Consider the following 16716-nt stretch of genomic DNA (forward strand, 5'->3'; position numbering starts at 1 on the left):
AGGATTTCTACAACCCACTACATTGACAGTGTATGTCGAACCTCAGTTATAGAAGCTGCTTTGCCAAATCATGCTGTAAAGGAGGTTCAGAGAAAACACTTGGTGTAGCTTCTATTAGCAGTTCCTTTGCAAATCTTCTCCTCCTTGCAGATCTCCTGTCCTCAGGAGGACAACAGGCAGATGCTAATAACAGCAAGAAATGGTCTTTGGTAACTTTAAGGCACACCTTTTTTCAGGACATGGGCTCGAAATAAGCATCAAGAAATTAGCACAGAAATTGCCAGAGAAGGCCAAGGATGAAGCTGTGTCAGAAAGACTTCACATGCAGATTTTCAGCCAGGTGTTGTGACACGCATAAAAAGGGGGTGAGGCTTTGATTGCACAGCCGCAGCCCACATGTTTGACTTTTTTGACCCCTTCCCCATGGACACCCCTGGATGCCATCAACAGAAAAGCAAGCTGTCATGAATTCAGAGAATGCAAAATGTCAAAAGAAACTCTGTTGTAGCTGTCAGCAACAAAGACGGCATTGCTCACCGTTTCTGGCGAGGAAAATCTGTACAAATTTTGGAAAAGCTGCAAAGAGGGCCAGCGGACACTTGAGAAAAGCACGTATAATCTGCAGCGAGGAGACACATGACCCACCCCCTAATGCCAAAAAGGATAACTATGCAGGAAAACACGTGAGACGAAGTAATGTACATTGCTTTGAAAAAGATACATTTTGCAGAAAAAGATGTTAGAAATCAGTATGACAGCAAGGGTGGGTGGGTGTGTTTTTCATATTTTGCTGTGAAATTAGATGTTGGAATAATAGTATCTGAATACAACTGGGATTGACCAGATTGCTTAGAAATTGATTCTGTGGTTCTTCTACGATTTTATTTCATTTGTATTCCTGCACAGAACAGGAAGAGTAGAAGTTTGGGCTTGATGGTTGAAATGGCCCCTTCCAATGTTATAATTCCGTGATCCATGCATCTGTTGTGGACCCTGCCTCTTAAGCCATCCTGAGGACCATGTTCTGGACATAATCTTGGTATGAGACCATCACAAATCAATCTAGAAGCTGTCTTCTCACAAGGGAGAAGCTGATCATCCTCTGCCTAAATAATATCCCATCTTCCCTCTGCGGGGGTTTCTGATGCATGGAGACAGCAGGTGTCTCGGCTGTTGTCACCGAGGGTGTCCCTTCCATGCTGGGACAAGAGTGTCTGCGCCAAGTCTGTTCCTCCACTGTCACGTGATGGGGAGAAGAGATAGCATGGAGGAATCAAGGGAAATCAGAGTTGGAAAATTGTCAACAGAAGCTTCTCATTTAATTGTAGGTGGTTAATTAGAGCCTAAACTTTGTTAACAAAGGAAAGGAAAGTTAACAAAGGAAACTGAGGAAGAAATGTGGGGAAAATGTTGGCTATAGAAATTGAAATAATGAAACAATAATAAGTGAACAAACAAATACCCTCCCTTTTAAGGTCAGCAGTCAAGCCCAATTTACAGGTTTCCATGGGGTGTGTGCAGGAGTAAACAGAGTCAAGGGGTGGCCACAACATGTCAGCTAAGCCCTCCTCTTGACTTTATTGACCCACCCCCTCGATGTTCCTGTCCAAAATTGCAAAGATGGATTCTTAGTCATGCAGATTGATCTTATTACAGCTTTTTATTTTCCTTTCCAAGGTGTTGATCATGGTTCTTGATACTCATTCTTAGCTTAGAACTTAATCATGGTTTTTAATCCTTTAAAGCAATGTCATCTATTGGCATCATAGATATCTGTTACCATCTGATGTGATGTGAAAAGGAGGAGATGTGCATCATGGAAACCTTGGATGTCAGTGAATAAGTCATGGGATTTGCACTGTGTTGTCACAACACATTCTGCCGCATGCCTTCCCTGATGCTCCTCATGGGTGCCAGTAGCTGGCATCCATTGTGTTGAGAGGCTTCCATTTGGAAAGGAAGTTTGGTCTCCTCTGAAAGGGGGTCTCGAAGAAGACCACAGTGTGTTTTCTGGCATCCCAGATGGTAGGAAATGGAATAATATCTTAAGCTTCAGGATAGCAGAATTGGCTGAATGTTAGGAAAAGTTTCTTATCAAAACAGTTTGATAGTGGGGTCTATGACCAAGGGAGGTAGATGTGTTCAAACAGAAGGACTAGATGCCTTCAATGGAACCCTTCCAGTCTACAGTTCTGCAATCCTATGTGTGAATGCATTGAGGGACATCTTTCCAAGAGATTTCATTGGTCTGCTACTGAGTTCCTTTGCCACCCCCAAAATCAAAAGGATTCTGATAGCACTTTTTCAAATTAACAAATTCTTTTGAAAGACACAAGCTACTGCTCACTTTATCCAATGATCTGCTAGTCCACAAGACCTAGAACAGAAAACAAACCTTTCCAGAAGCAGATGGAAAGATTCTACCTACTCCAAAAATATTTTGGGAGGAACCTGACCCCTTTTCACATCACATAAAGTTGAAAATGTCAAGGAGCTGTTTCAAGCACGGGCAATGTCAAGCCTATTTATGAATCAACACTTTTTTTTTTTTTTTAAAGGGCAATATTTAGCAAGAGTTGCTGTCTACAGAAACTGAAGTGTTTGCAATAGAAGAGAATATGCGTAGCTCAGGGTTGAACTGTGGAGTCCTTGGTGCTCTCTGAGCTTGATGGTTTGCTTGCAGACATTTCATTACCCAACTAGGTAGCATCATCAGTGCTAGCGAGTGTGGGGTTTGCTACCTGTTTATATACAGTAGCTTGCCCTGCCAGTGGGTTGGTGGGGCTGTGGTTTCCTCCTTGGTAGTTCTCCTTGGTAATTTCTCCTTGGTAGTTCTCCAAAGAGAATTATATAAACAGGGAGTAAACCCCACACTTACTAGCACTGATGATGTTACCCCGTCGGGTAATGAAACATCTTCAAGCAAAGAACCAAGCTCAGAGAGCACCAAGGACCCCACAAACTAAAGTGCGTCAGAAAAACTAGCACACAAGAGCTGTGGAATTCCTGAGGAATTTTATGACAAGTGGATGGTGGAAGAATTTTCACTATAATCGGACCTGGGGAAAAAGATGGTTCAAGACTCTTGATCTGAAGGACATTGTAGTCAGATTAGTTTCTTATCACAATAGCAACGGGTTTATTCAGCCACATGAGTAAGGCAAAAGTACTTGTGCCTCTGTATCAGGGGCTGTTAGCCAGAAGTCCAGGAGTCTATGAACTTGGATGGGAAGAAAGTTACAACTTGATTTTCCCTAACCTCTAACTGAAATTTAAAACCAAATGTAAGCAAGAAAGTAGTTTATAGCCTCTAGATTCCAAAAATATTTCCTAACTTCAATAAACCTCACTATCTAAAATCATTGTACCCTAAAAAAATGAAACTAGAATAGATCTCATGAGGTTCCAGAAAGCCCTGGAAACCTGGCTCTGGTCCCAGGCCTGGGGCTGGTGTTTGACATTGCTGAATGGCTCCTGTTTTGTTTTGTGGGTTTTGCTAGAGTATTTTAGTCTGGGCTGCCTGTTGATTTAATGTTTCTCACTTTTTTTAGGTTTTGTACGTCGCTCAGAGTCCACTGGAGTTGGACGGCCAATAAATTTCAGTAAATCAATCAGTCTGGTTGGGCGCATTACCTTTCCCCCTGAAAGCATGTAGTGGATAATGTTTCTAAAAATTCAGCTTTTGCACTGAAATGCCTTTTTTTAAAAAACAAACAAACAAACTTTAATTTTAGTTTGCCCATTTTTACATTGATGTATTCTCTTGTTATTGATTTAACAGATTAATAAAAAATACATATATTACTATATTTGTTATTTTTTAAATATTTTGATAACTATATTTGACTATAACTGGTTTCCTTTGTCATACAGGGTCTTACTATGGATTTTATTGTCTGCATTTAAAATAAAATACATTTTTCTGAGAAGGGGTTTCGCCAGATTTTCAAAGGAGTCCTTGGCACACAAAAGTTAAGATCCTCTCTTCTAAATGCATTCAAAATCTTTGTTAACCAAATGCAAGGTTTTACTCCATCTTTGTTCTTTTAAATGACTCACTCTGTTACAGAGGAACCCAATCTGGGATCCTGGGCTTCATTTAACCACGATAAACCTCAGTTTAAGCCCCTTTTCAGTGATTTTCTAAATGCCGATCTTTACTGGGATAAAAAAGGGGAATCACTAAACATTTGGGAACGATCACAGGAATTATATTGCATTACATTGTGGATTTGTTCACACAACCTGCTGAACCTAGTTACAGATATACTGGGTTCACCCAATATATTGAAGCAGAAACTAATCAAACAAGTTGGTTTCACACATGCTAAGCCACCAACGCCTTGCTGCCAAACTCAGTTAACACTCACTGACTTCCTGTGCCCAGGGAAACAGGCGGTGTGCTCTTTCAGGTCCTCGTGAACTGCACTGATTTCCTTAATTCAATGCCATTTGAAATAAAAAGGCAGCTGCATTTAAGTGAACAGGATGTTAATTAAATTTGAAAGCAAATGAAAGCAATGGCAAATTAATTTTTTGCTTTCTGCCACACCCTCTCAGCTACCTGTTTTTGGTGGGTGGCCCTTGGCATCCAGGCCATTCAGAAGCCAACATGGTCCAGCAAAAGATGCCACTTGAAACTCTACTGGCCTGTGGCTTTGTGCACCATCGCCAGAGACTAAAACACGCCCAAGTTCTGTCAGGCCTAGCCCAAGGAACTCCAAGAGACCATGCAAATTCAGTCCAGCTATATTTATTAGCTACAACCTCTAGCAAGAATCTTCCCAGACTCAAACCCCAGTTCCCAAAGTCCTCCAGCCACAACAATGTGAATTCCTCGGGGAGGTGCCAGTCTCATCCTCTTGTTCCTCCCACGCGGTTCTGGCGAGCTAAGAAAATGCTTATCTCCCTGAGCCTGGCCTTCATAATTCCATTCCCTCACAGTTCACCTTCTTAGTCCAACACCCTCTTTAACCCAGTTGGTTAGGACTTTGGGAAGTTTTGGCACCTGAATTGGTTCAGTCCAAGCTATTATATCAGTTTGTACCTCCCAGATGACTACAAAATGTCATTCTCCAACTTTAGAAAGAGCTGGCTGTGCTGAAAGGGTCCACAAGGTGAGGGGACACTTACTCACACGCATTGTGTTTGACCCGTGATTGCTTCTTCTGGTTTTATACCCAAAAGTTTGCTAATGTGCTGTTACACAGATCCACCCAGTTCAAAGATGTGAATGGACAGCCACCTCTAGAGGATGATCTAATAACTTCCCTGCATGTTGCAGAGGGTTGGACTAGATGATCCTTGTGACCCTTCTCAACTCGATGTGCCAATATTTCAGAATTTATCATTATTTTGTAGAAGAACAGGGGTTTACCAACAGATAAAATGTTTCCTGTGTTGGACAGATAGCGAAATCCCAGGATTATAATCTTGGATTAATATTATATAATATTATATATGGCTGGCTGGGGAATTCTGGGAGTTGAAGTTTACACATCTTCAGGTGGCCAAGGTTGAGAAACGCTGCTTTAAGGATTAATGATGTGCTTTAAAAAACTGGGCTGAGCAATTGGTTCAACAGTATAGTTTTGTGGCTGTTTCTTCCTTTGTTTTCCTTTGTGTTCATATGTAAAAAACAGTGAACATAATTAAAGAAAGGAAACTGGGATATATTTGCACACTGAAGTTGACACTTTCTACAACACTGTGACATAGCCGCAGCTTCAGAAAACCCCAAATGTACCTTATTAAGGAAAGTATGTACAACATCGTGCTAAATTGCAGAATACACGCCCGCAAAAATGTGCCCCAGAGGAAATGTAAAAATGTCAGTGCAAAGAAAAATGCACACTTCGGCGTGAAGGAGTAAACTCACCAGGGGCGTCAGCAGGATATAGTAAAAACAGTAAGATGTTGACCGTGATGGCACAATTGAAGCTCTGCCTGTTTTTTATGTGCATCGCCTATGCATCTTGACTTTTTGGACCATACTCTAGGGACACCAGCGAAATTTACAGGTATACAGACAGGCTGAAATGAACTTACAAACACGAGGAAAGAATCAGTTCAGAAATGGACAGGCTCGTTCATCTCAAAGTTGATTTCATCCAGGAACAACGAGCTCACTCTCTATTTTTTGTATCAAAACACCCTATGGGCCTCTTTTTTCTTCCCACCTTCACCATCTCAAGTTTCTTTGTGGCTTTGGACCCCCCTCCATCAGGAACTGGAGGCATCTGAAAGGCTTCTGGGTTAAAATGTCATCACAGCGGAAACCAGCCAACCCAGAACTAAGTTTACTGTCCTTCCTTCCTTCCTTCCTTCCTTCCTTCCTTCCTTCCTTCCTTCCTTCCTTCCTTCCTTCCTTCCTTCCTTCCTTCCTTCCTTCCTTCCTTCCTTCCTTCCTCCTTTTGTCCCTATATCTGGTTGCATTAATGGCTTTCCACAATAACCAAAACCCTGGCATTTGTAGAAACAAAGCATTGGGGAGTGAATTAATTCTTCCATTCTCCTCTGCTGATCAGAGTGCCGTCTGCAAACTTAGTGTTCTCTTGGTATCCTTCAAAGTTTTGGACTACTACCGTGACAATCCCTTGTTGTACTGTCCGGAGCTGTTAGTATTGGGAATTGTCCCAAACTTCTGGGCGACCCTCAACATCCCACTCTTAGACTCCACCAACTTCATAGGACTTCCTGGTGAAAAAATGCCACCCATGCTTCATATACAGATGCATATTATAGAATCGAGAAGAAAATGATCCACAGTTTGCTGGGTACAGAACCTCATGATGCATTATTTCCACAGTCCCTCTCACCCTCCCTCCCCCCCAGTGGACTGACCTTCCATCAGGGTGTGGTGAATGCTCCAGTAGACACTGAGGCAGTGCTTCTCCTTCTTCATCCCACGTTTGCACTTGCAGCCATAGAGCTGGCTGGACAGGAGGGTGGTCAGCGTGTTGCGGCACTGGCTTTTGGCCCCTGGCCCCAGCTTGTTGGCGCCATTGCCAGCGATGCACTGCCGGAGGGTCCGGAATTTGGAACTGCAGCTGGGGTCATTGGTGCAGGATTCTCCAGCTTGGAGGCAGTCGCGAGCTGAGCTGATGGTCATACCTTCTGGAAATTAACAAGAAAATGAGAGAGAGAGAGATGAGATTCTCTCCAACTGGATCTGCTGGGAGAAGATATTGGAAGGTACTATGTAGAGCAATGTTTTTCAAACTTCCTGTCACATATTTAATCCAGCCTACCATGAACCCAGTTAAACCTCTTTGTCAACAGTTCTGGAAGGAGACAGTCACACTAACTGGGTCTAAAACTGCCAGGAGGGTGAATTGGGGGAGTACAGGATCCCCCTCCACTTCCTTCAAGAGATTTGGTATTTCCAAGTTTTGGAATGAATTCTCCAGTGGAAAAGCTTGCTTTTTCAACCACGCTTGCTCTTCAGCTCTTGAACTGGAGGAGTAGATAGGCAAAATGAGACAACTGATAGGGTTTCGATATTTCTGCCACGTGACCGATTGGGTGGAGTTAATTTCGTGCTGTGTAGGAATCAGTCTAGGGCTAAATACAACTGGTCTAGTGTAAATGGTCAGTTAACCTCTTTGGGGAGTTCTCACCACCTGCTTCCTCCTCCCCCAAGTTAAGGGTGATGTGGAAAGAGGGCCATTAAGAAAGCAGGTCAGTGGCTGGGTTCATATAACATGCTCAGCCAGGTTGGTAAAGACTGAATGGGTGCATACTTCCAAGCTGCTAAGCGTGGTTAGTTTTAACCTTGACTAACTTTTTGGGGCTGGGCAAGTCGGGTGAACTCAGCAAAGAGGTGAATTCTGTATCAGCTGAAGAGTTTTGTGTGAAGTGGCAGCTCCAGGCAAGAATTCTTCCAATGGGAGCTTCATTTAAATGGGAAGATCATGAATTTTTGATTTGGGAGCTCCCAGGTTTGATCCTGAAACTTTCTGGATGGTCCTGGAGCAACTTTTCTACCTTAGTTCAGGCTGTGCCCCAGGAGAGACTGAGAAATCAAAGACAATAAGCTACACACAGAGGGCATTTAGGGATACACAAACTCTGGAATACTATCCTATTGGAAACTAATGCTGGGCTAAATGGATCTGATCCAGCAAGCCAATGAACAGGGGACACTGATTAATAAAATATTTTCCGAGGGATTATGGGAGATGGAAGTCCAATACAATGGAGGATGGACAAGTTAGAATGCCCTTTTCTGGTAGGTTTCCAGAAGATGAGAGGGTAGCTGTTGGGTGCAAAAAACACTGAACTATGTTCTGGTCTTAGGAAGCCTAGCTCAGTCTGGAACTCTCCAAATATCCTGGACTTCACTTCTCCAGGAACATCTTTACTGAGATGCAGGAGAACCCCAAAGTGAGTAAGGCTACACCTTCTAGGAGTCAAAAATAATTAATCAGTCACACCTTCTGGAGAACGTACATAAGGACATACTCATCATGGTACTCCTTTGTGGGGTACGCAACATTATACAGAAGGGCAGAAAGGGAGTGCAGAAAATGGTGTCCACAGCCTTTTCTCAATGGCCAACGTCCAGAGTTGGCCGGTGGATGACCAGTTGAAGCCCCCCAGTTTCTGAAACTGCGATGGTGGTGTATAGATGTATGCGTGTCTTACTAAAACACTGCAGTTGAATTCAACAGATTTGTTGGTAGGATCTGCAAACATAAAGCAAGATTGGCACAGAGGTCAGAAACGCACTGACAAAGGAAATAAACTAGTGGTGCCCTCCAGGAAGATCTCTGCTTCAACAGACAGAGCAGCGGGGCGAATATTTACCACCCTGAGTTCTTGTAGTTTATATTTATGTCAGAATTAAGTGCTGTGGGCAACTGGAGTGTTGCAAATGACCTGTTCTCTTATTTGTAACATTACTAAAAGAGAGAGGGGGAGAAAAAAAAACAACCCTGGTGAGATTTAGATTGACTTGGCTTCTGATTGCCTTCTGCATCGGGCGAAGTTAGAGAGTGTTCTTGGTAATTAGGATCAGCTTAAAGACATTTGGCCACCCGAAAGGGTGCTCCAAGAGCTGAGGCGGCACGTGGACTGAAAGGATGCGCCACAAATGAGAAATTCCCAGGTGTGGATCTCACCTCTGCTTGAACTCACTCTATGGTCTTAGCTCAGCACCGTAGACTCAGCCTCATTACCCATAATGAGTTAATTAAATAAGGGAAGGAGATGTGCAACTCTGCAACTGTGTCTTGGAAAAACGACGCGCGTGTGCACACACCCATCACACACACACACACACACACACACACAGAGTAGCATCAAGATTTCTCTGATGTTAGTGTTTTCTCAGTGCACACAAGTAAAGCTGCCCATTGGTAAAAGCCCGGGCACAAAAGAAAGCTGATGCCATCTCTGCTAAGACTGCGCTACGATGGTTTTCAATGCAATGGGATGGGGCTGGGCTAATGCCGGGGACAGAAAGGATCCAAGTGAAGTGGCCCAAAGTCACCGCTCAAATCTTCATGCCCAGAAATGCTTTCAAAATGGGACAGTGGAGAGTGGGCTGAATGTTTCTCCTTTAGGAAGAAGGCCACCAGGAAATCAGAACTTCACATTTGAAAGAAATATTCCAAGGGAAAAATTCAGATGCCTCTCGGGCATCCAGGGGCCTCTACCGAGATCTCAGCGGCTGTTGAGGCTCATGTTCCTTTTGGACGGGGAGACAGAGATTTGCCTGTGATTTCTAGTCCTTTCTCTTTAAGCTTTGGGAGCTGGACTGTTCTTCCAAACTTGCAGTAAGCCAACGTCCCCGACATTCTGCAAGTACATTTTTCTGAAAGGCGAGCTGGGAACATAATGACGCAGACCCGCTGAGAACATTTGCTTTTAGCCTCGGCACCATCTTTCTGTGTGCGTTCCACTGTGAAAGCCCCTCATTAAGAACTGCTGGAGGCCGATTCCCCGGGGACACGTTTGAACTGGGTCCTAAAGACTTCGGCTCTCGCGGGCCGAGCTGGCGGGCCGCCCCTCCAGCCAGCCCTGGCCTGTCTTCAGGACGTTAGGAAAAGGAGGAGGAGGGCAATATAACACTGACCTTTAGCGGTCCCCGCCAAGCCCAGTTCCCTGAAAGGGTCCGCGTCCTCACCCTCTAGCCAGCCTTTCCCTGGCCAGACCTTGGGCAGAGGGTTTGGAGGAGGACCTCAGTGGGGATGTGCAGGAACCACTCCCCGGGCAAGAGGGGAGGAAGCATTTTTTATAGGACAGAACAGCCAGGAAACGTTCAGAAGCGGCTCAGACAGACACCTCCCTACTTCACCAGAGTATAAGAGTCACTTGGATTGAGATGGGCGGCTACAGAAATGGCATGAATGAGTGAATGAGTGAATGAGTGAATGAATGAATGAATGAATGAATGAAGAGGAGGAGGAGGAGGAGGAGGAGGAGGAGGAGGAGGAGGAGGAGGAGGAGGAGGTGGTGGTGGTGGTGGTCCAGGCTTACATAGTGGGGCTGATATCTTCATTCCTGGGATTCTCAATTTATGCAGATTTTTTTTTTAGATTTGTTTTATCCTGCCTTTATTATTTTTATAAATAATTCAAGGCAGAGAACATACTCCTTCCTCCTCCTACTTTCCCCACAACAACAACCCTGTGAGGTGAATTGGGCTGAGAGAGGGGGACTGCCCCCCCCAAAAGAAAAAAACAGTGGAAATTTGACAACTTTCCAAACCAGTCTTGGATGCATTAACTCATTCCAAAGTGTAGCAAGTACATTTGTGTATTCTCCTCCTCTTATGGTACCCTCTTGCCCTAAGGAACGCGCATGGTCAAGAGGCTGCTGGATCCCTGGAGAAGTCCACATATCTTAAAGCTGCCAAGGCTGAGAAACACTGCATTAAGCCGTAGCATTGCTAATTTGCTCAGACATGCTATGTTACAGGATACACCAACTGTGGTTAGTTAACCCAGGTTCTGCAGTGGGGTGAAGCCTGTCCCTTGGCCAGGTTGACTCCCAGCCTTACTTAAGTTGGGGGGGGGGCAACTTGAGAGTTTTCCCAAAGTTGCTGAATGACCACACCGAGCAGCCCTGCTCACAGGACCATTGGCCTTCTGGCTGGAGAACTGTGGGAGCTGAAGTCCACCCGTCTTCAAGTGGCCAAGACTGAGAAGCTCGATGTGTGTATATCGGCATGCTACCCGCTTAGAAGCCCTTGCAAAGGATCTTGGGGGTTGTAGTTTGCCAAGATGACGCAGGCGTTTCTACAGAGGGGTGGTGGTGGGTCTCTTAGTATTTCCCAGAATCCCCTGGGCATAGAGAGACAGATGTGCCGGTAGGGAACTCCTTTGTAAAACCCAAGCAGACAGGGAGCTAAAGCGCTTCCTTCACAAGCAGCCCGTCACTCAGTCAGACGGCAATGGAAAGAAACAGAAGGCCCGGGAGACTCCCGCAATTTAATTACCCCCCACCTTTGAATGGGAACGTGCCTCGTTATTAATCACCCTCCTTCCCTGATCCATTGTGAGGCTAATCTTGCTGACGTTCATACACGTTGGAGGGGGCAAATACATTTTCCCCCTTGAATCGGCCTGGCAGAGCCCCGCTTTGTGAGAGACAATGCCGGAAGATTTACAAGAGGGAAGGAAAATTGATTGGGGAGTTTTGCTGGGCGCCCGCGTCCCATTAAGAAGCCCACCGCGCCATCCGCTTGTTTTTCAACCTTTCAATCGACTGAGCCTTAAAGGGAAATTACATTTTCTATGGCATAATCAATTGGGGTTAATGGACCCTCTCAGGGGCCCGTTCTGTCTTCTTGTTATTCCAGTTGGCCGTTTCTCTGAAAATTGAGCGCTTAATCAGACCCGAAGTGCTGGAAAGACTTGGGCGAAAGCGTCGCGAGAGGCAGGCAGGGGTTTCATCAAGCCCAATTACAGATGGGATTCCCCTAATAAACCCTTCTCAAGTTCCCTTCCCGCTAATTTTAGCCCGTTCCCCTCGGCATATGGCCGGCCGCGATGGCTTCCCAGGCGCTCAGGCGCCGTCGAGCGTGATCCGAAGGGGCCCCTGTGGATCTTGGGCTCTCTGCACATATGGAGAGCCTCTAACGAGATCTCTGCTTAGTGTAGTGTGTGAATGCAGGCTGGGGGATTAATTAAACGAGTCAGCGAGGAACAAAATTCCCAAGGAGAGCAGATCATGAAAAGGGAGCTTCTGTGGCTATCCATCGGTATTTTTCAAACTGGGCGACTTGAAGATGGGTGGACTACAACTCCCAGAATTCCCCAGCCAGCATGGCTGGCTGGGGAATTCTGGGAGTTGCAGTCCACCCATCTTCAAGTCACCCAGTTTGAAAAACACCGCTATCAATCTTGGCTCAATAACGCCAGATGTCATTACAAGTACGCTCCCAATACCGTACATGCTCATGGAGAAGCCAAGAATTTTAGGTGCCAAAATACACCCAAAATGTTGCATGGGCTTTTCCATGAGTATATACAGTAAGACTTTCTATAAGTGCCCATCCACAGATAAGCCGCCCCTCGGATTTGTAACCCAAGTACTTTGAAAAAATGCCCCACCCGTGGATAAGCCGAGCGCCACCCTCGAAATTTTTGCACGTTTGCCTGTTTGCACGGTCACCCCAAAATAAAAAAAAGGAAGGGAAAGAAAGAATTTAAACTGGCCAGGGGATATTAAGGGGATGGGATGGTGGCTGAGGGGCGTCTGAGAAACCCTTTTTCTCTCAAACTAAGCTGGCTAGATTCGTGGATGGTGGCTTGCCACTTCTTGGGGGGTCCTGACATAATTAATCCCCCATGGACAGTTTTCCTCTGCAGGCGTGATCCAGATGTCACCAGCCCCCTTCCAATCCCCCCCAAACCGCTGGAAAAGTTTGTGGAGGAATGCCAGATGTTCTTATATAAATCTTGGGTTTGCAGGACACGTTAAAGAGCAGCGGTTAAATCTTAGGTTTTCGAAGTTTACTCAGTTTGGTTAAGGTGAGGAGCCGACGTACTCTGAGGACCAAGAAAATGAATTACTTTAATAACGAAGTAAAGCATATCGTAAGAAATTATACCCTCTCTCTTTCAGGAATGCAACAAGTAACACAAAATCCAGCATACTCTTCTGTATATTGAGATATTTGGGGGGGGGGGGTGCCTGTAGTATTTTTAAACATCCCCCCCCCGTTTTCCCCCCAGAGGCACTTTGCTTTTTAAATGCTTTTGACCCTCCTTTTCAATTGACAAAGAGCTCTGGGAGTCTTTCTGAAAATCGATGCAAACAATAAACAAGTCAATAAAACAATTAAAAGCAGAGCAGTGCTGCTGATTAAGAAACATCACCCCAAACGCCGGAGTGATTCGCTCTTGCTTGGAAAGAACAGGATGCAAAGAAAACGTGTTTTCAGCTGGTGCCTGGATACAAAAGGAGACTGGATTCCAGGCTAGGAGAGACTTTGGTGGGCAGGGGGAGGGGAGGGGGGCACATTTCAAAAAGGAGGTGCAGAAAGAGGAAATGGCATTGATCTGTATCTATCATCTGTCTGTCTGTCTGTCTCTCTACCTATCATCTATCTATCTATATCTATCATCTATCTATCTATCATCCATCCATCCATCCATCCATCTATCCATCCATCCAAGGTTCTCTCTCTCTCATTCACTCTCTGTCCATCCATCCTAGGGTTGTCTGTCTGTCTATCTATCTATCAATCAATCTAGCATCATCTGTCATGTACCGTACAGGTTGTCCTCGTTTAGCTACCACGATTGGGACCGACAACTATGTTGTTAAGTGAAGTGGTTGCTAAGTGAAACTGCAATTGTGCTTATGATCTTCCTTCAGCTTTCCTTTGCTTTACAGACCTGCAAAGGTCGTCAATGCAAAGACTGGTCGCAAAGTTATTTTTTCATCACTGTCGTAACTGTGAACAGTCGCTGAACAGGACTACCTGTATTTATCTATATCTATCCATCCATCTATCTGAAATTATAAAACCATTTCTTAAAAGAGCCTGCCACACCTTGCAGGTTTCACACATTTTTCTAAGCCAGGAAGTCTTAGAGCTGACATTCCTGAGTCCTTTTGGGGGGTCCTCCTGAGTCGCTTGACCAGATGTTCTTAAACAAACAAACAAACAAAAATGATTGCATGAACATCCTGCCTTTGTCCCTGAATGTTTAATGGGCCTCCCTTCATTTGATCCCCAAAACAACCCTGGAAGGTAAGGTGGGCTGAAAAGGAGTGAACGCCCTAAAGTCACCTTGAGAGCATCTTGGTCAAGTGGAGACTTTAAGCTGTGTCTCTCCAGCATCAAGGCCCATGGGGCTGGGCAAGACCAGGGAAGCACAACCTGCCCAGATTTCAGCGAGGGATCTTTAATGCTCCTTGAGAGTAAATACAGAAACTGTAAGAGGTGTTTCCCAGCCTCCTCTATAGTGAGTTCATTAAAGTAGACTCTCATTCAATGACTTAAAATGCTTTTTCCTAGGTTTCTTACCACCTGGACTTTATGAAATAAGTTGCTAAGTGACCAGCTTTCTATCTTTTGATTGTTTTTGTCTCCTCTCCCTGCCCAGCCTCCCCACCATCTCTCACACCCAGGACAGAATTAAGCCATTTTAGGTTTGTACAGGTTGTCTCTATGCCTACAAAGATCAAGCTGTGGTATTTCTTGTGACCCTCTCTGGAAGCGAAAGTTGGACTTTGAAGAAGCAGAAGAGGAAGACTATTGACACTTTTGACCTTTGGTGTTGGAGAAAAAGGTTGAGAAGACCATGGACAGCCAAGAAAAGAAACCAGTGGATTATTGAACGAATCAATGGATCAGAGTTATGGTCCAAATGACCAGGCTCAAATTATCCTACTTTGGACACATTAGGACTCAACTCTCTGGATAAGTCTATAATGCTAGGAAAGGTGGAAGGAAAGAGAAGAAGAGGGTGATCAGCAGCAAGGTGGATGGACTCAATTACAGTGGTGATGGGGGCACCCTTGGAAGACCTGAAGGACCTGGTTAGGATAGATTGTCATGGAGAAAATCTATTTATGTGGTCACTAGAGTCAAAAACAATTTACACTGAGCCCAAAAGTAAACTCAGGAGCTCAGTTCTCACTAGGAAATCGATTCAACTCAACTCAAGAAGCTTTGCACGTTTTGCAAATGCAGCTCCAAGATCTTTAACTGTCCTGATTAAGTGTGTTGTGTATTTAATACACAGACTGGGACAGGCATCAAGTGAAAAGGGTCTGGAAGAAAAAGGGATGGAAGGGTGAAGCACAATTTCTTTCCTGCACTTTCCTGAAGGGCAGAATGATCCTCCTCTTTGGGACCTCTGTAACAGAGAAAAGGAGGGAAGGTCAAATGTTGGATTTTCACAGCTAGAGTGTGACAATCTAATTTTCCATCTCCACCTTAGGAACAAACCAGGATATTTCAGCAATGCCTTCTAAAGTGGGTCTTTGGGGTCCATCAGATGGCATTGCTTGATGGATGGTACACAAAGCATGCCTTCTTGCTTAGATTTTATGGGGAGGACAGAAATCACAAGAAAGAGATGGCTCTTCAGATAGCCAGGCCTCGTAACATGAAGGGTTTTGGGTGACCAGCACTTTGAATCACACCCAGAAGCTCATTTGTAACCAGTGCAGATCACATGGCAGAGGTGTTATATGGGCTTAACAAGGTGCACCCATAACTACTCATGCTGCTGCATTCTGGAGGTGTATAGCTTCTCAGTGGTCTTCAAGGGTAGCCCCTTGTAGAACACATTGCAGTAGTCCTACTGTGATATGACCAAGGCATGAGTGACTGTGAGAAGGGTTTCCCAGTCCAGGAAAGGGTATCATTGGCACAAGAGATGAATCTGTGTGAAGGCCCTCATCAAACATCCAGAAGAACCCCCATATTGTATATCAGCTCTGAATGGGGAGGCATCCCCCCATTCAGAACCAATAACGGAAGATCACCGGCACTAGAAAAGCAATGCACACATAGCCACTTCAACTTGTCAGAGTTGACTTGGAGTCTGTTCCTCCCCATCCAGGCCCCAAAGATCTTTAGGCACTGGGACATGACTTCAAAATCATCCCCTGGTTGACAGGGGTCAAATATGCAACTGAGTATCATCAGTGTATGTTTTGTACCAGATCCCAGTGGTTTCATGTAGATGTTAAGCAGGAGAGGTGAGAGCATTGAACTTAAGGCACCTCACTGACCAGGGGCTTTGGATCAGACCTCTCCCCACCTGTCAACACCAAGCGAATCCAGCCATGGAGAAAGAAGAAGCAATGCAACATTATGCCTGTCCTACTTCTAGACCTTGCTGCCAGTTCAGAAGGATACCAGGACTGATAGTATCAAAAGCTGCTGAGAAATCCAGAAGAAACACGACAGTTGCAGCACCCCTATCCCACCTATGGCAGAAGTAATCAACTGGTGTGATTACTAATGCTGTCTCTGGACCATGTCTCATCCTAAAACCTGGTAATCCACTTCTTTCAGGGCCCCCTGGAGCTGTAATCCAACACCTTCTCCACAACCTTCTCCAAAAAGGGAATTTTGGAGACTGGAAGAAAATTGTACAGAACCCTTGGATCTAGTGATGGCTTCTTGAAGAGGGATGGACCACTGCCTCCTTCAAGGCAGCCAGAATCACCTCATCTCTCAAGGATGAGTTGACCACCACATGGATCCAACCACACAATACCTCCCAGGAGCCTAAGTCAACC

The 16716-nt window shown here is 44.9% G+C and overlaps 1 protein-coding gene across 1 annotated transcript in view; it reads right to left on the reverse strand.

Annotated features, from left to right (window-relative positions):
* Positions 1–16716, reverse strand: part of GFRA4 (GDNF family receptor alpha 4) — a 111896-nt gene that overhangs the window by 54539 nt on the left and 40641 nt on the right. The window contains exon 2 of the mRNA XM_088133217.1: positions 6844–7116. Coding sequence (XP_087989343.1) covers positions 6844–7116 — 273 coding nt within the window. The remainder of the gene's footprint in view (positions 1–6843; positions 7117–16716) is intronic.

This window comes from Python bivittatus, unplaced genomic scaffold (assembly GCF_059951505.1).
Source record: "Python bivittatus isolate LINGU-HERP-01145 unplaced genomic scaffold, Pbiv_v1 ctg000070_np1212, whole genome shotgun sequence".
Taxonomy (NCBI): Eukaryota; Metazoa; Chordata; class Lepidosauria; order Squamata; family Pythonidae; genus Python; species Python bivittatus.